This window comes from Strongylocentrotus purpuratus, unplaced genomic scaffold (assembly GCF_000002235.5).
Source record: "Strongylocentrotus purpuratus isolate Spur 01 unplaced genomic scaffold, Spur_5.0 spur5_scaffold_13, whole genome shotgun sequence".
Taxonomy (NCBI): Eukaryota; Metazoa; Echinodermata; class Echinoidea; order Camarodonta; family Strongylocentrotidae; genus Strongylocentrotus; species Strongylocentrotus purpuratus.
Window position 1 is genome coordinate 36812074 of NW_022145598.1, and position 24484 is coordinate 36836557.

At 38.5% G+C, this 24484-nt stretch overlaps 2 protein-coding genes across 2 annotated transcripts; both read left to right on the forward strand.

The window, feature by feature from the left end:
* Positions 1–15706: 15706 nt before the first annotated feature.
* LOC115923300 (oncoprotein-induced transcript 3 protein-like) lies at positions 15707–18727 on the forward strand. The gene is made up of 4 exons (XM_030983746.1): positions 15707–15822; positions 16044–16219; positions 18019–18419; positions 18583–18727. The coding sequence occupies exons 1-4, from the start codon at positions 15807–15809 to the stop codon at positions 18725–18727; spliced, it is 738 nt and encodes a 245-aa protein (XP_030839606.1). The 5' UTR covers positions 15707–15806.
* Positions 18728–19328: 601 nt separating this feature from the next.
* LOC115923162 (ZP domain-containing protein-like) lies at positions 19329–21978 on the forward strand. Its single transcript, XM_030983468.1, has 3 exons — positions 19329–19556; positions 20486–20672; positions 20985–21978. The coding sequence occupies exons 1-3, from the start codon at positions 19386–19388 to the stop codon at positions 21089–21091; spliced, it is 465 nt and encodes a 154-aa protein (XP_030839328.1). The 5' UTR covers positions 19329–19385; the 3' UTR covers positions 21092–21978.
* Positions 21979–24484: the final 2506 nt, after the last annotated feature.

Consider the following 24484-nt stretch of genomic DNA (forward strand, 5'->3'; position numbering starts at 1 on the left):
CTGCACATACATCTGCACTGTACATGCATGCGCAGCGCTTGCACTGTATTATTGGCGATCGAAGATTTGCTCTAGCTAGCTATACGAGCGCATAGCGCTAGCGTAGCCGTGCGTATATCGTGCATACGTATATGGCGCGCCGTTTGACTAATAATTCAGATAAACAGGGTTTATCGAGCGATAAACACTGTTTATCAAAATATAAGTGCACACCTTACTGGTTTATGGTGAAACTGGACGTGGTAAAATAGCCTACTCGATAAAATTAAGTGTAGAATTATTGGCTATTGGGTTAGATTAGTTAAAGGGAAGCAATCAAAGTATTCAAATTTATATAAATTAAGTCACAATGGGTTGAGTTTCTTGCAGACAGTTTTGATTATGCTGGACTTGGGAACATCTGGCGAGCTCTAGTAGAAGGATATAGTGCTGCCTGGATTATAAATACATGTACTATGAAACCAGGCTTTCTGACATGTATGTGGTAGTGGTTATTTTACCTGACTGCTAAGAAAGCATAAATGCTTGTTAGTACGCAACCATGCAGACGGCCGACGGCTTTAGGTCCTCTCCGAGGGACCTGGTAATGAGGATTAATGCCTTACCAAAGGGCACTAGCGCATCGACTTGGTTTCGAACCCAGGTCACCGGATTACGAGACCACTGCTCTACCGACTGAGCTATTGCGCCTCCATAAAAAAAATTGTATATGTATATTAAGGAATGGAGTGCAGCTACCTGGTCAAATCGTATTTGCACGAACTATAGGATGTTTAAGAATAAGTTGGTTTATGAAAAATACCTGAAGATATTATCCCGGGATATTATGTCAGAAGGGAGCGTTAACTTTAAGTAAATTTAGATGTAGAACACATAGATTACCAGTTAATTAAGGTAGATTTGATGTCGGATATGATCATCTTTCCAAATGAGGAAGATGGAGGAAATATAGTAAGAGAGTAAGCAGGGCAAAAGCATATGCAGTAAAAAAAAATATTAAAAAATTCTACAATAGAGAGGAAGGGGGCAAAGTTAAATGAAAAAATAACATAGTGTCAACATGACAAGGTAACCTCGCTATTCATAAGGAACGCTATTCATAATTTTAGAAAAGGGTCACTATTCATGGGCCCATGAGTCGTTTTTAACATGAATGATTATTGTTGTTAATACCAATATTATTATTGTTGTTACCAGCTATATCTTCATTATGATTATCGTTATTATTGTAAAAAATGTTGTTGATGGCCAATCAACAAACAATAATTAGCTTATTTTGTAAGTCATTGCTCATGGATAAAGATTGACCCTCCAGTCGTGTTCAATTAAATTGGACAAATAATAATGCATCCCATGCTAAACCTATGGTTTTTCAAAGGTCATAAGTTAGCTGCATGCCCCTCTAGTCTGCATTCGGAGGAATACTAGTATGATCGAATCTCTTTAAGTGATACTTGGAAAAGCGCCCACTCCCGGCGAAATACGAATAACTCTGCTTTTCGATAACTTGTTTTTCGCTCGATAAACAGTGTTTAACTGAATAATTGGTCATACGGCACGCCATATACGCGCGATCTTAAATGGGCACGTCATCAAAGGTCAAAGCGTACGGCGTGTGAACGAAATATAGTACACAGTTGCTCGCGCAAAAAACGGAGATAAGCGAATGAAGTCAACTCTGCAGTAGTGAACCAACTTTTGAAAAGCCCATCAATTTCCTATCAGAGGCGGCGCTTCCGTGGGGGGGGGGGGGGGGGGGGGGGGGTGCCTCCCATTATGTTGGGAAAATTGCGACTGTTTTTACTTCAGATAAAATGCCCTTCTGAAATTTCTAATAAGTGCCCCTCCCCCTATTCTCATAAGTGCCCTTTTCTCCCTCTGATAAGTGCCCCTATCCAAATATGAAAAGTTCCCTTTGTAATTTTACATTAATTTCATGGACGAAGTCCTTTACTTGGCCTGTGAGATTACAACATACGTTTTGCTTTCACTAAAGGGGTTAATTTTGTTTTTTGTTTATTTTGGAGAAAAAATGTCCCTCTTGGGGGGTTGAGATTTTTTTTAATATCTTTGTACGTCACATCAAATTTCCAAGAGGCCGTTAAATGTTTCCCCTCTGATTTCCGGTCTATGGCAGTGCAAAAATGGGAGTCGATCATTCAAAGAAGCATTTTTTTCTTCCGCTGACTTTCGCCATAATTCATGTTTTTGTCGTTATTGTTGTTGCTGTTTGTTTATTTCATTTTTGTTTTCCTTTTCTCAAATCGACAGCGGCAAATCGAAATACCAAATGTCGAATTAAAGAGACAATTCCTAGCCTTTAACCGTTCCCCCCCCCCCCCCCCCCACCCTAAGATCACGGAGGTGAAACGGCCGATCGCCGAAAAATTTACAAGTTTAAGTTCGTTTATTCATTTCATTTTCATAAAAAACACAGCAAATGCAAGTATAGGCGCCGGAAGTGGGGGGGGGGGGGGGGCAGGGGAAAAAAAACGCCCCCCCCCCTCCAAAAAAAAAAAGCAGTAAAGGAGTAAAGATAGTTTGTATTTTTAATCCAAAAGAACATTACAATAATAAAAACCTGAATTAAATTACATATATAATTCCATTCAAAGACAAGGAAAGTTAACAGAAATTAAATTTCCTAAACATTGCATGCGCATGCCACCTATATTCATCAACGGAGGTTTTTATAATAGCGATACGCGCATATCATGGACATATTGTGAGAGAATGGGAAAGCATGTCTGTTTTTTGTTATAGGGATGAGATCACATGAGCCCCTGAACGCTGGTGATGGGGGGGGGGGGGGAGGGGTGGGGGTGATTTCTTATTCGATACCAGTGATTTACAAATGTTGCTGAAATGACATGATTTTCCGGTATTTTTTTTCTCTATTTTTGTGTAAGTCTACCTTTTCATGCGTTTGTTGGAAAATAAGAAATTCCCAAATTTACAGTCGGGCAAAAAATAAGTATGTTACAGAGAAAAGGGATGAAAAAGAGAGAGAAAAAATAAGTGACCTCCCAATGTCACAAATGAGGTATCAAAATATGCTCATCTGACCGTAATTAAATGCCTAAAACCCCTGAGCTTCCGGGGGCTCTGCCCCCTGGACCCCACCAAGGGCCCTAAGGCTGCCCTTGGATGCTAATCTGACCGTAGTTAAATATTAAAGCCTCTGAGCTTCCGGGGGCTCTGCCCCCTGGACCACATCGATGGCCTTAAAGAGGGCCCCTGGATGCTCATCTAACCGTAATTGAATACCTAAAACCCCGAGCTTCCGGGGGCTCTGCCCCCTGGACCCCACTAAGGGTCCTAAGGCGCGCCCCTGGATGCTCATCTGACCGTAATTAAATACCTAAAACCTCTGAGCTTCCGGGGGCTCTGCCCCCTGGACCTAACCAAGGGCCCTAAGGCGGGCCCCTGGATGCTCATCTGACCGTAATTAAATACCTAAAACCTCTGAGCTTCCGGGGGCTCTGCCCCCTGGACCCCACCAAAGGCCTTAAGGCGGCCCCTGGATGTTCGTCTGACCGTAGATGAATAATTATTAAAACCTCGGAGCTTCCGGGGGCTCTGCCCCCTGGACCACATTAATGGACTTAGAGAGGGCCCCTATATGCCTATCTGACCGTAATTTAATGCCTAAAAACCCTGAGCTTCCGGGGGCTCAGGCCCTGGACCCCACGCCAATTTACGCTATACCTGATCGTTAATACTCCACTTTGAAAAACGTTTCGCGGGACCTGCATGTAACGTGTAAGAGTGGTGGTATAATGCAGAATTTTCTTCTACCCCCCCCCCCCCCTTTCCAAACGTTTTTTCTTATTACGTTACTGCCCCTGGAAGGTGAGCCCCCTGGAATATTTGCCACCCCAATCCCAAACTGCTTCCGGCGCGCCTGCAAGTATATAAAGAATGTTCAGTTAATACAATGGCTTCAAATGAAATGGGAGAACAAAGGAAAAGCCCATGGTGGCCTTGTATAAAAAGTTCCCCGAATATTATAGTTTATATTATTTATATTACTGAGCATGTCAATTGAAGTGTATACTATGGTAATTTTATTTTTTGGGAAAATTCACTCATTTGCATATTTATGGTAATTTACGCAAATAAGGTCATAAAATTCCCTTTTTTTAAACCCATAAATCATATATTATTCATATTTGAACATTCGCTTTCACTACATATATGCTTTAGACCATTTGGAATAATAATACAACAACAACATTTGGAAGAGCCAGGTTTGGAAGAGCCAGGTTATTCCTTATGTTATCTATTGTTTTGATAAATTCGTATGTGTTTCTTTGTATTTGAAACTTAGGTATTTAATTGTTTTACGGTCAGATGAGCAACCAGGGGCACAGTTTAAATTTAAGTGACAAAATCGTCTTTGTTTGCTCAAAATTGGTTGAGAGACGTCTGAAAAATCCATAAATATAACGATTTCTAATGTTTGTGTCCCTCCACAAATATTAGATAATTTGAACCAGCCGTTAACAAAACGAAATAGCGCCTATAGCTTTTACGTAATATTCCAGCCAATACCGATGTTGGCTTTTTGTTGGCTATTCCGTGTTGGTCATATTTCGCACAATCAGCCGGCCCATGTATTGTTATTAATTAATTAACGGTCACCTTATTTTTTTGAAAATGGAGCTGAATTGGTATGATCGTATTGGCTAAATTCCACACAGTTTCAAAATGATAACAAAATCTTCGAAAATGTATGGTCACACAGACGATTTTTTTCTTCTGTTGGGGATCGGGGGAAAAAGACGCAATGAATTATTGATAATTTATTGCATTTTCTTTGTTTTTTTAATTTATGAGGGCTGCCCCCTACCCTAGCCTCCGTTGTGTACAGTCATGAGTCAGTGGCAAAGCAATGGCCTCGTAACTGTGAGGCCCCAGCCCGGCCCCCCCCCCCCCCCCCACTCCGAGAACGGACGGACCCCATGCGTGTTGCCAAAATGTCCTTTTCGTAACAAAAGAAAAAGGTCGACCCGTATTGACTTTACACACTGGACTTTTGATGAAAAGGGGGGGGGGGGTGCTGAAAAAGGCTCGTATACACAAGAAAAAGGTCGAGCCGTATTGACTTTACACACCGGACTTTTGCTGAAAAGGGGGGGGGGGTCGGTTGGAACACGCATATGCGTACCCTAAATAACACTGAGTGTGGGGGGGCCGGGGGCCCCCGGATCAAAACCGTGTCAATGTGCTATATTAGTGACAATTGCTCTATGATTATGCCGATGATACGGGGATTACAGGGTGATAATACTGAAAGTTATTTTTCACTGATCCAACAGTTTGTTGAATGGTGTGACAGGCAACACTTACAATTAAATGTAGCAAAAACGAATGAGGAGATCATAATAGATTTTCGTAAGAGAACTGTAATGGGTCATGCATCCCTTTGTATTCACGATTCCGTTGTCGAGCAGGTTAGCGAGTACAAATATCTTGGCACTACTATATCATGCAAATTGGATTGGTCGAAAAATGACAACATTATTCACAAGAAAGCAAATATCATAGCAACCCTGACCATTGACCAATCAAAGCATTTAGATTACTCATTCCCAAATGTTAACGCCCCTAGAACTTCATGATATAAGTGAGGATTCTCAACTATAGAAGGAGTTAGAGATAGACTACAGAGACCAGAGAGACATATTATTTGTATCTCAAATTCTACACATTGAAATTGTATCAACACTGTTATGTATCCAAGTTGAATAAATCCTTCTTGAATTGTAAAGTGCAAGCACTACTACAGAGTCTCTGCATTTTATGCTCCTCATCTTGACAATCCGATCCCAACACGACACTATTTCTAACCAAACAAAGAAAAAAAAAAGCTTTGCAGTAGCTTAGAGTATGTCAATTTAGTTTCTCATCAAGAAATACATAAGTCAAACAACTCTGACGATTTTCACTCTCTCTCTCAGAACAGGGCAATATGACATGAAATGAGTAGAACAAAAACATGAATTGAACCCGTATCAAGTTCCATTTGTTCGGAAGTATTGCTTCAAAGTTTACATGCTTGACTCTAAGGTCGGAGTCAACGCTGGTGACGGAGTGGCCTTTTGTAGTGCCCCTGGATCTCGAACAGATACCCTGGTCGATATCGAAACGACATCGAACATCGGTGTACCCGGACGATGGGTGTTCAGAACGGACAACTCCAACATTGAAGGACTACAATGTACAATCTCCGGTGTGTAAACCATCAAAACCATTCTTTCAATTGCTGACGTAATCATCATCATCATCATCATAATTGTCATTTTACAAGGGTTATATACTTTCGGGGTTATGATGACATTCCTTCTCTCCTCTTCTTCTTGTCTCGAGCACCCTCCGCATTTGAACCAACTTTACTGCTTTCTTTCTTCACCATTTCTTTCTAAGAAATCTTCACTCTTCCTTTGCCTCTTGTGCCATCCACTTCCAGATCACACGCTCTTTTCACAGGCTCATCATCCTCTTTCCTCAACTCAAGACCCATCCATCTCAATCCATTCCTTTTTACCACTTACACCTCTGTTTCTCCCAGATCCAACCATTCCATATATTCATTTGTGTTCTTGGTATTGGACAGCTTCAAGTTGGATATGGTTTCTTGGTTTCTTTTTATATCAGCATGTCACATTCCCTTTGATACACTGTTGCTCATAACGGTGGAATATTTTTTTTTATCCCAATTTATGGAATTATTTTAAAAATAATTTAAAAATACTAGATCTAGATAATAGTATACAGTCTCAGATTTTATTGAATAATAATTTGCCAATATGTGTTTTGCGTGACTGCTAAAGCATGTATATTATGCTACTATGTTTATCAACCAGGGGACCTATGCCCTTAAGTCATAAATGACAGTAATGAGGATTAATGCCTCACAAAGGGCACTAATATAGCACATCGACACGGTGTTGATCCTGGGGCCTCACAGTTACGAGGCCATTGCTTTGTCACTGAACCATGACTGTACGCAGCGGGGGCTAGGGTAGGGGGCAGTTTCCATAAATTTAAAAAAAAAAAAAATGCAATAAATTTTCAATAATTTATTGCATTCTACCCCGGTCCCCAACATAAAAAAATCTTCTGTGTGCCCATGCCTTGAGCCATAATGCATGGCCGTCCAGAGTATTTTTTTATGTTGGGGACCGGGGTAAAATGCAATAAATTATTGGAATATTTATTGCATTTTCTGTGTTTTTTTAAATTTATGGAAACTGCCCCCTACCCTAGCCCCCGCTGCGTACAGTCAAGGTTCAGTGACAAAGCAATGGCCTCGTAACTGTGAGGCCCCAGGATCAACACCGTGTCGATGTGCTACATTAGTGCCCTTTTGTGAGGCATTAATCCTCATTACTGTCATTTATGACTTAAGGGCATAGGTCCCCTAGTTGATAAGCATAGTAGCATAATATACATGCTTTAGCAGTCACGCAAAACACATATTGGCACATTATTATTCAATAAAATCTGAGACTGTATACTATTATCTAGATCTAGTATTTTTAAATTATTTTTAAAATAATTCCATAAATTGGGATAAAAAAAAATATTCCACCGTTATGAGCAACAGTGTATATTCATGGTGATATACTTTTTCAAGCCAAAACAAATTAGTAAGTTATTGTTTATATACATGTATGTGTAGATGAGATTCCAGTAAGAGACAATCATGATTTTTTTTTTAAGTTATGAGATTATTCAGTATCAATGTGAATACCTGAGACAAAACATGACTGGGTAATTTATGGATTAGTGAAGGCTGAGAGTAGAATAACATTTTAAAGGTAATGCAAAGTTTTTGGAAATTTTGAAAATTGAATGGATAGTAATTCCTTAATGTTTGATATATTGGGATGCCCCTGTGGGTGTTTTATAAGCACTTGAACATTTACCCATCAAACACTTCTGCTTTTAAGAAAATTGAACAATCAAAATTTACCGGTGCTTCCGGTAAATTTAAAACATTTCAAATAGCGCCTAAGGCCATTCCATGGTACCTGCGAACATGTAATGGGTAGTAAGCACTCATTTTTTTTATTTTTTTTGGCCCTCGAAAATTTTGAAAATCCACCCTTGAGCGTCAGGGCCCATCTCCAAATAAATAAACACATTTTTTCTCCAGGGGGGGGGAGGTCGGGCCCCCAGGGCCCCCCTGGACCCGCCACTTGGTACCGTATGGGTACCGTATCGCTCACGTATCCTTTAACTCTTACTGTACTGGGGGGGGGGGGGGGGCCTGGGAGGCCCCCTCAACATTTTCAGAGATTGCGCCCTAACCGCTTGGAATTTTGAATCGTAGTTTCATGACTGTTGTCCCTCAAGCACATTTTTATACCATTTTCGTCGAAATCGGATATACCTGTAAGGTGTTACATAACAATTAGTATGCGGATGTCATCAAAAAGTGCTATAATTGCACATATTCATGTACAAGCAGAAATGTGAATACAGGTTTAGATATATTTCTTCCTAAGTGGGAGATATGAATTGATATCAAATTGCTTGTAAATGTTTCTCAAAGTAACTTGATATATTCCAGAACAAAAGTATACATTAGAAATAAAACAATAGATATAATAAGAAATTAAAAAAAACAATAAAATACATAAGAAAATTAATATTTGAAAATCGCATCGAATTTGCATAAATCATCATTATTAATTACATCAAAATAACTATTTTGTGTTATAAAAAAAGTTTCATATGAATAATGAGTTTCAACATTCAAAAAGTGGAGTTTGAATTTGTTTTGTAATGATTCTAGTTCCCTGTATATTTCCAGATTTGAAATTTGATTTGATTTATTCATGAATGCGTAATTTGCGTATTCATGTTTATGCAAATTAACCTATGCATTTTCAAATATCATAGAAATAATGAAAACCTCATGAATTTGAGTTGAAGGAAACATCTATTCAATACATTTTCAAGATTCTTCACAAGTCTACAGACAAATATGTAGAGTTTTTTTTAAAATGCATACAGTGCATACAATTAGAATTTTGCATAATTAATAAGGCTATAACGACAACAATTTGCATATTAGAAGAAAAACTAATTAAACCATCTTGTTCCTTACGTAAATATCTACAAACATGCACATTTTCGTGTTCATCGGACATTCGACGGCCGAGATCATAGGAGGGGGGGGGGGCCTCCCAGGCCCCCCCCCCCAGTCAGGGAGGTGCTCAAAATAGCCCCCTCCCCCCCCCCCCCCAAAAAAAGGGGGGGGGTTTCCCGAAAAACATACACATAAACAAAATCAAGAGGGGTTTCACCCCCCCCCCTCTTGCGCACGCGCCTGCATATATACATAAATCGTAACATTTTCTCTAAGGAAAGGTCTTTTAAATGAAAAAAGATATTAATCATTGTACTGGATACAATCTTGTGTGGAATGAAACGTTAGTTTAAAAGATATTTGTTTTCCTTTCGACTTTTTTTTATTTGCATTTGATTCCAATGTGTCAGATACAAATATGATAGGTTGATTTTATTCATGCTCCATGCAAAATTAACAAAGCATAATACATTTTTTTAAATATTAAAATTTCTTTCAGTTAAAAATTATATCATAAATAAAACTAAATCGCTGTAAATCATTAAATACAGACATACAAATTTAACCTACTTAAAGGCTAGGCTTGTTGCGTGTAGGTTCACTGACTTAAACTACTGAGTTAGATAAACAGACAAAACAGAATACTCTAGACTGAGACAAAAAGATAAAGGAAACAAAATGCATGTACAATAATTACGGCTAAAAGTGATAGAGAGAAAAATAGAGGAGGGATAGAAAGGATATATAGGTAGAGATATATATATAGAGAGAGAGAGAGACAGGCGGGTAGATTGCGAGAGTGTTTGTAAAAAAAAAAGAGAGGGGTGGGGCAGACAGATGAAGAGAGAAGTAAAGCGAAACAGAAAGATAGCAGTAGTATAATGTAAAATGGGACTGCTTTATTCTCGAGACATGCTAGGCATGGGTGCGAGATGAAAAAGCGAACATCAATCAAATGATTGACAAAATTAACCATTACAAAGAGCTGTCTACTGGGGAAAATAATGTTTAAGTGCATTTCTGAAACCATATAAAGTGGGTCTCTCTTTCAAATCACTGGGAAGGTAATTACAAAATTTGGGTTCTGTAAAAGTAAAAATGTTATTAGGAAGTCGGGTTTTCAGTTTTGGGAGGTGATAGGAGACCGCTAACCTGGTGGGGAAGCTGTATAATTGGGGATTACTTACGGTAACTCTGTTTTACTGAGCGAAAACATAACAAAATCCAAAATTTGTTTAAAAAAACCAGATCACTTGTAGCTAATTTTAAGCAGAGAATATCAGTAAAGTGACTATCTGTGACGGGAATTTTCCTGGCAAGATTTTTGGCAAAAAAATGCACTAATTAACTAGATTGAGAGGCTGTCTGTCTTTGATTGCATCTTGTGTAACAGAATACCACTCTATCCGCCTAAGTCGTCTAGTGGTAAAATAACTTTGCGTGCACAGTGAAAGACCAGGGGTGTTTCATAAAGATCCTAAGTTAAACATATCTTTAAGATGGACTTGACCATTATGGAAAGCCCTTAGCATTTTTGAAAATGTTTTGTAAAAGTTATTGGTAAAATATTATTGTACTCCTTGATTTGTCTTCCGCCTTTGACACTGTTAACCACACTGTTCTGGTGAATACCCTCATGTCACTCGGTATTAAAGGTCAAGCCCTGGAATGGTTTAAATCATACCTGTCATGCCATTCTCAAGCTGTCTTGATAAACGGCTACCTTTCAGATTTTGTACCACTTACATGCGGAGTTCCACAAGGCTCTGTGGGCGGGCCCACGCTTTTTTCGTTATATTTAACGGGTTTGAAGAGTATTTTTCATCGCCATTCTCTCTCTTATCATGTTTATGCTGATGATATTCAAATATATACTTCTTTCAAACCCAATCAGAGCAATGCAGCCAGCGCTATCCATAACATTGAGACTTGTGTACAAGATGTTCATAATTGGTTAAACTCACATTCACTGAAATTAAATCTCGCCAAATGCGAATTTATAATGTATGGTTCTGAGACTCAGTTAGAGAAGATTTCTTCCATCACTTCAATTACTCTTGCTGGACATGAAATTACCCTATCTAATGTATGTCGCAACCTTGGTGTGTTTCTCGACTCAAACATGAAAATGTCTACTCAAATTCAATATGTCTCAAAATCAGTACGTTATCAGTTACGCAATTTGGGTTTTATTCGTAAATATCTTAACCGTGGTGCCACCGAGAAAATTACTCATGCTTTGATTTCTTCTCGCTTGGATTTTGGTAATGGCCTTTTGTTTAGTTCGCCTCACAACCTACTCGCAAAATTACAAAGATTACAGAATGCTGCTGCTCGTGTCGTGACCCTGTCCAACAAGTACAGTCACATCCAGGCGCGGATCCAGGATTTCTTAGGGGGGGGGGGCCCAAATTTGAAATTATGCGAGCCAAATATTGGTACGTTATGGTGACCAACAGTGACGTAATGCGGGGGGGGGGGATCGGTGCAGGGGGGGGGGGTGCGAGTTTCCCCCTCCCAGGCTTTGACGTTTCATTATATTATTAGAGAAAGAAGACGATTCGTTGTACCGTTCTCGAAAATAATTCTCGTCTGAATTTAGTTTTCCCCCTCCCGCGCGAAGCGCGGAAAATTTTACGACTTATTAAATTATTAGAGAAAGAAGACGATTCGTTGTACAGTTCTCGACTCTTAATCCTTGTCTAAATTCAGTCCCCCCCCCCTCCCCCTCCTGCGCGAAGCGCGGAAGCTTTGACGTTTTATTAAACTATTAAAGAAAGAAGACGATTCGTTGTACCGTTCTCGAAAATAATTCTCGTCTGAATTTAGTTTTTCCCCTCCCGCGCGAAGCGCGGAAAGTTTTACGACTTATTAGAGAAAGAAGACGATTCGTTGTACAGTTCTCGACTCTTAATCCTTGTCTAAATTCAGTCCCCCCCTCCTCCCCCTCCTGCGCGAAGCGCGGAAGCTTTGACGTTTTATTAAACTATTAAAGAAAGAAGACGATTCGTTGTACCGTTCTCGAAAATAATTCTCGTCTGAATTTAGTTTTTCCCCTCCCGCGCGAAGCGCGGAAAATTTTACGACTTATTAAATTATTAGAGAAAGAAGACGATTCGTTGTACAGTTCTGGACTCTTAATTCTTGTCTAAATTCAGTCCCCCTCCCCTCCCCCTCCTGCGCGAAGCGCGGAAGCTTTGACGTTTTATTAAACTATTAAAGGAAGAAGACGATTCGTTGTACCGTTCTCGAAAATAATTCTCGTTTGAATTTAGTTTTTCTCCTCCCGCGCGAAGCGCGGAAAATTTTACGATTTATTAAATTATTACAGAAAGAAGACGATTCGTTGTACAGTTCTCGACTCTTAATCCTCGTCTGAATTCAGGTTCCCCCCTCCCGAAGCTTTTAATCTTCATTTAATCATAAGAGAAGAAGACGATTCGTTGTACAGTTCTCGACTCTTAATCCTTGTCTAAATTCAGTTCCTCCCCCTCCCCCTCCTGCGCGAAGCGCGGAAGCTTCTACGTTTCATTAAATCATTAGAGAAAGAAAACGATTTGTTGTACAGTTCTCGACTCTTAATCCTCGTCTGAATTCAGGTTCCCCCCTCCCGCGCAAAGCGCGGAAGCTTTTAATCTTCATTTAATCATTAGAGAAGAAGACGATTCATTGTACCGTTCTCGAAAATAATCCTCATCGGAATTTAGTTCCCCCTCCATCCCGCGCGAAGCGCATAAGCTTTTACGTTTCATTAAATAATTAAAGATTCGTATTACCGTTCTCGCCTCTGAATCCTCGTCTCAATTCAGTCCCCCCCCCCCTCCTCCCCTCCTGCGCGAGGCTTTGACGTTTTATTATTAGAGAAAGAAAACGATGCGTTGTACCTTTCTCTATACTCTTAATCCTTGTCTGAATTTCAAAGAGGTGGGGTCGAGGCGGCGGAGCCGGCCCCGGAAGCTCAGGGGTTTTAGGCGTTTAATTAAGATCAGATGAGCATATTTTTGTGTATACCTTATTATTTTGTGACAAGTCACTATTTGGCAAGTCACTATTTGACGTGGGGTCCAGGGGGCGGAGCCCCAAAAAATCAGGGTTTTTAGGCATTAAATTACCGTCAGATGATCATCTAAGGGCCCGCCGTAGGGCCCTAGATGGAATCCAGGGGGCAAAGCCCCCGGAAGCTTAGGGGTTTTAGGCATTTAATCACGGTCAGATGAGCATATTTTGATGCCTCGAGGCTCTCGATCCCCGCCGTACCTCGGGCCCTGACATGTAGGAATCTCAAGAATCATATTTTTTGCCTGGTTGTAAATTTAGGAATTTTTTTATTTTCCAACAAACACATCCAAACGTATAATTTACTAAAAAGTGAGGAAAAATTTCGGAAATTATGTCATTTCAGCATTATTTGTAATACACCGTTGTGGAATCAGAAATAAACCACGTTTGAATTTGATTTCCCCCAAGCCCCCCCCCCTCTATCAGTACGCCAGTATCTCCTCTTTTCCTTTTTTTTCTTTCCCTTTCCTTCCTTCTCTCTTATTTTTTTTTTGATTGGGGGGGGGGGGGTTAACAGCCTGGGAGGCAAGGCCCTTTCGGCCCCCCTTCTTCTTCCCCCTTTACTTTTCTTCTTCCTCTTCTTTCTTTCCCCTTTTCTCCTTTTTCCCTTTCTCCCTTCTTTTCCTTCTTCTCTCTTTTTTTTTTTTTTTTTTTTTTTTGCGGGGGGGGGGGGCCAAGGCCCGCTCGGCCCCCCCCCCTGGATCCGCGCCTGGTCACATCACACCAGTCCTCAAATCACTCCATTGGTTGCCCGTAGAAAAACGTGTTGTTTTCAAGATTATTTTGCTATTATTTCACTGTATACATGGCTCTGCTCCGCAGTATAACATCGGCTTGATTAAGCATTACTTTCCTTCTAGACAGCTACGTTCTCAAAACTCTGGCTTACTTGTTACTCCTAGGGTTAAAACAAAGTGGGGGGAACGAACCTTCGCTCATGCTGGGCCTTCGTTATGGAATACTCTCCCTCAATGGGTTAAGAATAGCAGTTCTGCTGAGGTGTTAAAAAACAATCTTAAGAAATATCTGTTTAATTTAGCTTATAATTGATTACCATTACCTTTCATGTCTGTACCTTTCCTATCGCACTTTGTATAAATGTATCATGTATGTATTTCATCTTTTGCACAAGCTGCGCCTTGAGCATTTGACTGTCAAGTGGATTTGGCGCCTTATCAATCATATGTATTATTATTATTATTTTAAAAGACGTAAAATGTTGATTCAAATCATTCATATTATCTATTATCATGGGAGATTTTATGTTCTTGGTGTGGAATTTATGAAAGTCTAAAATACTGACTTGAATTTTTGCTTTTGAATATATTTCATTAAAAGGCTACACATGGCTCTCCATAATTGTTAAGTCCATCTTAGAGTTAAGTTTGACTTAGAATCTTTGTGAAACACCCCATGGTCTCGATTCAAGCGTAGACAAGATTTTGTTCGCTTTGTAGAAATTTCACAAAAAAATAAGCAGTATTACAGGAGAAAAAGGAATGTTTACCGACAGGTGGTTATTTCATCAAATCTGCTCTCAATTAACATAAGAAAAAGGGGACCAGGGTACCGCTTAGGCATTGTTTACTATATAGAGGGCCTTAAAACCAAACAACAACAACAACTACAAGTAGTGCAGTCCAGCTCTAAAGCTTCACATTAATTGTTTGTCTCATCCAGTTTTTTCTCACTGTATATTCGATAGACCACATTGTCAACAACTGTTTCTTATTTCTTTCCAACAGTTCAATGTGGATCGTCCGACCCTTGTCACAATGGAGGAACGTGTCAGGAGGATAAATGCGTTTGCGTCGAGGGCTTCAGCGGAAACTTCTGTCATTTAGGTAAAAAAAAAAGAAGAAGTCATATCTGTATTGTCACAAGTTGTGCGACCCAAGATACGGGTGTCACTAGAAGGACATTTAAAGGGTGAAGTTACTCCATTCATATTTCTGTTGACAAACTCTACGTTTCTCTAGACTGCAGGTAAATATAATCAGGACGATGTTTTGGGTTTTGTAGAGAATTTTCTTTATATACAGTGCGTCCCAGATAAAACAAAACCGAGAATTATCGATGTTTTATCATAACTTAATCACGATTATAATTGTGTATATATAGGGATGTATATCACAAACATTCTAACAAACGTTTCCCAAGGGCCAGGTTAGGGTAGCCCAAAAACCCAACCCGACACGGAGCATGATGCAACAAATTAAGCCCCCCTCCTCCACACTTTTTTGAAAGGCTGAAAGGCCGGAAAAACCCCAGGATTCACAAATATGCGCTGGACTGCTAACTGTTTAAGTAAATCGCTGTATCACTCTCGTTGTGTGAGCTCGGTGTAAAGGACGTGCACATTATATTGAGCCATAGGATAAGATATTTTAAAGTCCTTGGAAGATTAAAATTGTTGTTACCTGTTTATTGCTTTTCAATCATATCATACATTTGTAATCTTTAAAATTATAAACGTTTCATTCAGAATCTGAAAGGTCTTTACCTTCGTACTTTCTGGTGCCACATCATTTGATAGAGCAACTGTTATCTCTAATTGTTTTCAGATGAATGTAATAACCGTTGTCTCAATGGAGCGAGCTGTGAGCAAGGCGTTTGCGAATGTCTAGCAGGATTTGATGGCGATATGTGTCAAGATAAGCGTAAGTATCTATAATATTTTGTTTGTGCTGGACGAATTCCTGTTCATGACTTTGCCAGAATGTTTGAACAACCCGTCTGCTTGAACACACACTCACACTCTCACCCGCACACCCATACACACCCTAATTACCGCAATTTTTGCTTCTGACACCTGAGATGAAATAAAAAAAGGGTGACGTAATTGACATTTTCTTTGCTCTTGACAATTCTCTTATACCAGTTACATCTGTTGAGTGTGGAAGTACTTCAATGACGGTCAACGTAGATGCACGGCTAGTCCGAGGGGACGCATCTGGTGTTCATTTTCATAACCGATCCTGCAACGGCGTAATCAACGCTACCACTGATATCATCACTCTCACTACAGACTACAATGAATGTGGCACCATCTTAGAGGTAAGACTCCTTAAATGATAACTGGTATGAATCACCCTTGATCCCATGGCTACCATACCATGGGCGTGTGCAGGATTTTTGAAGAGGGGGTTTAAACATAATGTTTGGCTCCCAGTAGAGCGCAGCCCAACTGCGTTGGGTCCATGGGCAGAGCCTCAATATGTTTAATTTGAAGTTTGTTGCGACAGGCATGACATGCTGGCATAAATGCAATTCTATCTACTTTCATTCAAAATATTCTTTTAAGTACCGATTGTCAAAGTCCCGGAATCTATCCTGCTCTGCATCCGATTCCGCAGTGTTGTTGACGTGTCTGTGTCTTTTCCTCTTTGTAAACTTAGGAAATATCATATGACGGTGATAATGTTTTTTGACATCTTATTCCGCTACGATGGCACTTGATGTTAAAATCAATAAAGAAAGTGAATTTGATGCACAAAGAAGTTAACAATGTATTTTGTCCATTTTCACATCACATTAACCCTTATTGTACTGGGCTATTTTGAGCACCCACTCGGCCGTCGATTGTCCGATGAAAACGAAAATTTGCATGTTTGTAGATATTTACGAAAGGAACAAGATGGTATAATTAGTTTTTTTCCGAATATGCAAATTTTTGTCGTTAGCCTAATTAATTTTGCAAAATGCGCTAATTTTATGCATTTTACAGAAAACGTGTCAAACTCCTCTTTTTGAATGTTGAAACTCATTAGTCATATGAAACTTCTTTTCTAACACAAAAAAGTTATTTTAATGTAATTAATAATGATAATTTATGCAAATTTTGATGCGATTTTTTTTTTTTTTTTTTTTTATGACATGCGCATACTTATTGTTATGTAACGCCTTACAGGTATATCCGATTTCGACGAAAATGGTATCAAAATGTCCGTAAGACTTGAGGGGAAAAAGTCATGAAACGACGATTCAAAATTCCAAGCGGTTGCGGCGCAATCTTCGAAAATGTCTTTATAAATAATTGGTTTTTGAAGTTTGGAGAAACTTGGGTTTCAATTCTATCTCAAGCTATCCATATTGTTGTCCTTACATATATATGAACTTGTCATTTGATACGCATTATACAACGTTGTGTCACGTCTCCCGGATGATCAGTAAAGCTATGGTCACATCCCCAAAAGTAGCCTGCTCGGCGGCCGGGTGGCGAGTTTATAGCCAACTTCGTCCGGCCACCGAGCGGCGGCCGCCCGGGCACTGCTTGTTTTTGTTGAGCAGGCCACAAATCGATCGGTCGCCGCTCTGACTTGTGATCATAATTCAACGAAACTGCCTATCATGTCTTGAAGGACAGTGCGCGACTCTCAATTTATTCACTTTATTAATCGTTGGTCTCTTAGGAGCATTCGTCTTTCCTTTCATCGGGGGGGGGGGGGGGGGGGCGAGAGGGGCTTCTGCCCCAAAGCCTCCGGACACCAATGATTACAACAAAAGTTAACACCAGCATTTTGGTATGGGTGATTATATGATTACATCATGATGGTATACTTCATTATTGTAATGAGAAGTAATTCTTTCTATAACTCAGCATTGGGGATATAACCGGTGATATCGCCCGAACTGTAACTCCATGTATTACTGATTCATGTTCATATTCAGTAATGCCATTACAGGACAGAGAGAGATACAACATTAACCTCAGCGTCATCTTAAAATCTCAAAAATAAAGTATTATACATTAGAATGTATACATCAGTCTTTCGACACAAATCAAACAGGATACTGGGTTTCATTTTTTGTTTTGGTAACATTAATTAATTTGATTTTACTTGCTGTCATTACAGGAGGATAACACAACTGTTACCTTTTCTAACGTTATTACGTACGCCAAGCCTGGTTCGGAAGATGGTACGGTAATCACCCGTAAATATCACATGCAGGTTCGGGTTGAATGTTGCCTCAAGAAAGAGGAAGTCATCAGTGGGTCCTTCAGACCACAGCTTGGTGAGGTGTCCTTTAGTGACAAGGGCTCTGGTGACTTCAGTATGAGACTCGAAAGGTTCCAGACAAATGCTTTTGATAGAAGTGAATCCGAAACCACCTCCGTTGTCGGGAAAGGAGATGACCTCTACTTTGGTGTGTATCTTGAGTCGGTACCAGGCGTTGGTATGTTTATCGACAGCTGCTGGGCGACAACCACTCAAGACTCAGACAAAGAGCCACATTACTCTCTAATTTCTTCAGGGTTAGTAGAACTTTTCATGAGCCTCAAGAAATATATATCATATAGTGATGGGATAGTGGTTCATTCACTTGACTCTTAATCCAAGGGTTAGAGTTTCCAATACAAGTCCGGCGCTTAGGTCTTTTGGCAAGACATTAATCCACATTTGCCATTCTCCACCCAGGTGTTATTCGGTAACTGGTTTACTGCTGGGTAATGATACTTTGAAGGCCCTCAGGAAAATTGGCATTGATGCTGATGAGGCTTCTTGCCTTACTTCGTTCTGTCGGGTGTTCAAGTCGGGTTCCACAATCTTTCTTAAAAAGTAACCTCAAAATTACGAAAAGTCGTGTGCTTCATGTTGTCGGGTTAAACGATATTTTGTGAAAATATCCCCCAATGGTCAGGTAAACTTAATGCAAATAATCATGTTTTCAAAGATGCTCTTTGAGATACCGATACAGAATACAAAATAGTACAATGAATATTAGTGGCAAAAATATTCAGTCCTGACTGATTGCCAAACAAATATGAATAATATTTCAACAATAACGAGGATTTGACCGCTAGCCTTTTTTTAAAAAGAATGTATGTAACCCGTATTAAAAGTGCTGGGCCGAGATACAAGTTTTCTTAGATTTGATGTAGGTTTTTCAGAGTGTCTAGTAAACTAGACGCAACACTTTGGCGTTGGGTGGGAAGCATTTCACAAACATTATACCTAACCCTTGGGGATTCATGACTTGATTTTTCACGAAAGTTTGTGTAAACCGAAGACGCAATGAACCGATGGAACAAAATAAGCCAGGCTTCTATGGGTAAACAAAGTTAGTAGAAGTAGTGGTAGTGGTGGTAGTAGCAGTAGTAGCAGTAACAATAGTAATCGTTGTTGTAATCATAGTACAAATTGTACACATTTTTGGTGTTGTTATTATTATCATTATTATTACTACGATTAATATTGTTCTTCTTCTTCAACTATATTTCATGATTTCCGGCCGTTCTCCCACGGCTATGACTCCTGCTAACTCGAGTACATGTTTCAATTGGTTCTACAGTTGCCCGGATGATGAAACAGTTGCTATCTATCGTCTCCTTGGATTGAATCGAGAAGGCTTTTCTTTTAGTGCATTTGCCTTTGTTGGAGATTACACTGAGGTGAAATATTTACATGGAATGAACTTATACACCTAATTTTATTACAATTTTGTTAGCCAATTTCATGAGAATGGAAGAAGAAAAATAAGCTGTAGGATCTAGGTCTTAGATAAGTCATGTCTGCCCTGTCTCTTTGGGCTCAGTAATTACCTACATGTAAATGAATCGCAAAGTCTTGAACACATTCACTGAGCTCCATGGTAAAAGATACAGAAACCTGGAATCATATTACATATTGCGTCATCTTTTTAAAGACTTTCTTTAAAGCCTTTTTTGTCTTTCTTTGATCAAAATTGCTCACCTTGAAGGGGAAGTCCACCCTGATATTAAGTTGGTTTTGATAACGACAGAAAAATGAGAGAAACAAATAAGTGAAAATTTGAGCAATATCCGGTTAAAAATAGGAAAGTTACGGTATACAAAATTGTAGTTATCTTCAGTGAAACACAAATTTAATTGCAACGCTGTGAGGTACCATAAGAGCTCCTCTCCATTTCGCCCTATACATAGAACTTCGTAAACTTTTATTTTCTTAGTTATTGATGATGGAATAGATATGTTTCATACAGGGGTTGTTTAAAAATACATATTTGCAATAATCTTATTTAGGGCGAATATATGGTTGAAAATTTCTGAAGATAAATATAGATTTCTGACATTACATGGCAGAATGGAAGGGCACTCACAAGATACGTCACAGAGAAGCCAATTATTTTCGATTGATTGCACCTTTTTTTTTATATAGATTTAGTTAAAACTTTCACTGACCTGTTTCTCTCACTTTTTCTGCTTCTATTACAACCAACTTAATATCAGGGTAGACTTCCCTTTTAAAAATTAGGGAAACTTTAAAAGCACATGTGGTTGGATGTTTAGATAGTATCAAAAAATGTATTGTAATGCATGCATCATCACATATGTTTTTTCAGGTGTACATTCACTGTTCAGTGAAGGTCTGTGGTGCCGCGAAGGCTCAATTGTTTCGAGACGCAGGATGCCCCTCAGAAACTCCACCTCCCGACCGCAAACGTCGATCTTCGTCCTTTCTGTCCACTCAGACAATCAGTAATGGTCCGATTCACATCCGTCGCTCAACCAGCGATATGGTTACTGATGGTATGAACTATTTTTTAACAACCATTTAAAAAACCTGAATTTGTAACATTTTCCTCATAGATAACTAAGTACACCCAGTTTCGATAATCCTTTACAGGACAAAAATAAGGATTGGAATATCTAGAAATATACCATTAGAAGATTCTCACTTCTATTTCTACTAGAAGGTGGAGGGGACGGAGAGGAAGGGGGAGGGGGGTGATGAGGAGGAGGGGCAGGGGGGTCATTCCCTGTTCCCATGGATACGTATGTGAATATATCTAATCCACATCCAATTGTTCTACCATATTTTATCTTTTCCAATATCCACAGATTTGTCTTCCTACATCCCCTTTGCGATGCTCCTCCTTGGAATGATAGCAACATTGGTTGCTATGGCAATCCTGATGGGTGGTCAACCTTGTTCGTATCTCGACTGATATCAATTACTACGAGCGAGTTCCCATTGAATCCATTGAAGGAATTTAGAAGTAATAAAGAAGTGCTCCAAAAAGGGCCATCGAATAGAAAACAGTAGAATAAGGAAGTTCATAACGTTTCTTCTCATGTATTTGTAAAAATCTCTCGTTTTGTCTCGTCTAGATTATTGTAATTCGCTACTCCATGATTTATCGCTTGAAGATCTTAACTCCCTTCACCTCCTCCAAAACAAAGCAGCATGGCTCGATCATTCATTGTAAACAAAAAATTGTCCACGTCTCCCCTCTCATCACTGATCTTCACTGGCTACACGTTAATAATCATATTATACACTTTCAAGTGTTTCAATAACCAGGCCCCAGCATAGCTAGGTGATCTATTCCGTTTGCACACATCCATGTATATACACGATCAGCCAGTAGTAAAACACTTACCGTCTCTCGAACCAGTAAACACTAACCAGAGAGGTGATAGATACTCTTATGTTATTGCTCCAAAGACCTGGAACTCCTTACCCCATGTACTTAAGAATTGCCTTACTCTCAGTTTTCAAAAAGTGTCTGAAAACACTTTTCTATTTTGTTCCTCTCGGTATGTAATTAATGTAAGCTTCGTAAGATAATGTTGTCTCTTTCTGCTTGTAAGTGGTGGTGGTTGGTGGTGGTTATTTTACCTGACTAAGAAGGCATACATGCTTGTAAGTAAGCAACCAGACGGTCAATGGCTTTAGGTCCTCTCAGAGTGACCTGGTAATGAGGATTAATGCCTTTACTTGTATGCGCTTTGTGTCTAATCAAAATTATAAATTTAATATTATTATTATCATTATATATTATTATCTATATAAGGGTTCCAAGTGGTACAATAAATCAGTGTATTCAATATCTTTAGCGCAGTACCTGGATGACTGACCAATATTGTTTTCTTATTGCTAAGTCATCCGGGAACTTCAACTATCGATTTCAATATCATATTGATATCACACGAAAACAAAGCCATATTTACTGAGTCAAATTTTGATATTTTGCTAGTCAGACTAATATAGATAATAATAATAATATAATAATATTGTATGGCTTTGTTTTCGTGTTATAAAAGAATATATTGTTCTCGCTAAGACATTATTAGACTTGTCTTCAACTCATCCAATATTGTCATAGCTTGAGCAAGATATTCTTGTATCACATTCAAAGCCATCCAATATTGTATAAATATTAATGAAAAATTTATTCTCTACCGACAGCAGTTATTTGTTATTTGTATATATTTATCATGTATTTCATCTTTTACACAAGCTGCGCCTTGTTGAGCCATACATATCTTATATACTATTATAATTATTATTATTTGAAAATCTTAAATATAAATAGTGTCCAATGTTTGTATTACTACTACTAATAATAATAATCTATTTTGAAAGGGGCAGCTTTCATAAAAGAGATTGATATAACCCAGAACAAAATAAATAAGATCATAGAAGTAAGGAATCTTGTAGTCATTGGTCATTTTGTTTTGTATCAAACTCATGATTTTTAGAAAATCTTAGTTTCAACCAATTATTTACCTCAAACCTTGTTATCAAAGAGCCCACCTATACGTCATAGCGAGTACACAGTGGGTTAAATATGAACATAATCACACACACTTGATTCAGTCCATCTGGAGAAAAAACTTTAATATGTATAACCTGGTAGTATAATTGATGTACATTTATACTCAATATCTCCTTTTCTACTTTAAATGAACAACAATGCATCAAGTAAAATATCAAGACTTCAAACATATCAGTTTATAACTAAATCATTGATTTATCTTCTATTGCACAGTATACATACATCAATATCAAAATCAGTTTCTAATTAAATGCTCCAATTACATTAGTTTTCATTCACTCACTCTTCCTTTGTTTCTGAAAAAAGGCAACATGACCTACTTAAAGCAACCCTTTTTCATACACATCCCGCTAAGAGTCATGACATCTACAAATGCAATTACTTAATAATGCATCTTATTTGAATGTTTCTTATACAAAAACCCATATGTGTTTTGACAAGAAATGAACACATACTTTGATTGTTTTGGTTAAATAATTTGTAAAGAAGATATTTAATGTCCGAAGAACGTAAATTCCTCTTTGCCTAAACCACAAATACTCCTCCTTCATACATGCCTTGTACATGCTTTCATCATGGATAATTGCAAGCAGCTTATTGACTCTTAAGCAGATCACAACATGCTTAAAGTGTTCCAATCACACACACAAAGATTGATCAGTATGCTAAGGGTTTTATGTTGCTTTTATTCAAAATATGACCTTCAAATCTTACTTCTTGAAAGTTAAGGTACACTCTGAAAATTGACTTTAAGTAGACTATTTGACTCGCGGATATGTGTTTGCATAGAAAAGGCCCGCATGGAACTCGAGTCTAATTTGGGCTCCTTGAGCATGGTTTCATTTTATTCTTTCTTTTCTTCTTACTCCTTACTCTTTGGCCCATGGAATGCCATATAAACTTTATGAGGTTGATATGATATATTCTCGTTGGACAAAAATTACTTGTTAAGATAATTTGTATGATTTAACAATGTACTTTACATTCATCTTATACATGTACATCCTAAACACTGTGTTCACATTCAGAAACCTCTATTTTCTGACATAACAAATACATAAAACTTAATTTTATATGAACATAGCCTATGTTGTAGCCTTAATAGGGGAAAATGATTTGTGAAACCAACATACAGTGTGAGTCCAAAAAAAAGTTTACACCTAGGAAATTGCTAATTATTTAAAAAATCATCAATGAACAGTAAATGATTATACATCTTATGAAAGCGTGTTTTATCCCAAATCATTTGGTATCATATTTGTGTGGTATGTGTTCAGTCACGCTTGGATGAACAGGAGACATTGTTTGTGAGAGTACAAAAATCGATATGTGCCAAAGTTGCTTGTGTGATGTTTGAATAAAACAATTGGGATTTGGGTATTAATTCAGTCTTTGCAGATCCAAATAACATCCCTAACAAAATTAATCATGCCACACATATCAAATATCGAATATCAAATATGAACGAACATGTGTGCACGCGTGTGTGTGTGTGTGTGTGTGACTTTGCTTATGAGTGGGTGGGTGAGTATGTTTGTGTGATAGAGGGTGAGTATGTTTGTGTGATGGAGGGGGCAGGGAGGGGGCAGGATTGTTTCAGTAAAATTACCTCCAGATTTGTTTAAGTTTTTTTTTGTAATATATAAGTAAATAACATTTACAATTGACATATTATGTTTAGGTACTTATACGTTTACTTTGTTGCTAAGTTATATTATACTGCAAATAAGTTTGTGTTTAATTATGTTTATGTAAAAGCATCAATATTGAACACGTTAA

What these genes read in the sequence shown, in the direction of transcription:
- LOC115923300 (XM_030983746.1), top strand. An exon ending in AATGTGGCACCATCTTAGAG is followed by an intron (nt 16,220 to 18,018) that starts GTAAGACTCCTT and finishes CTGTCATTACAG; the next exon opens with GAGGATAACACAACTGTTAC. An exon ending in TACTCTCTAATTTCTTCAGG is followed by an intron (nt 18,420 to 18,582) that starts GTTAGTAGAACT and finishes TTCTCCACCCAG; the next exon opens with GTGTTATTCGGTAACTGGTT.
- LOC115923162 (XM_030983468.1), top strand. Translation starts at nt 19,386, where the DNA reads ATGATTTCCGGCCGTTCTCCCACGGCTATGACTCCTGCTAACTCGAGT. An exon ending in TTGTTGGAGATTACACTGAG is followed by an intron (nt 19,557 to 20,485) that starts GTGAAATATTTA and finishes ATGTTTTTTCAG; the next exon opens with GTGTACATTCACTGTTCAGT. An exon ending in CAGCGATATGGTTACTGATG is followed by an intron (nt 20,673 to 20,984) that starts GTATGAACTATT and finishes CAATATCCACAG; the next exon opens with ATTTGTCTTCCTACATCCCC.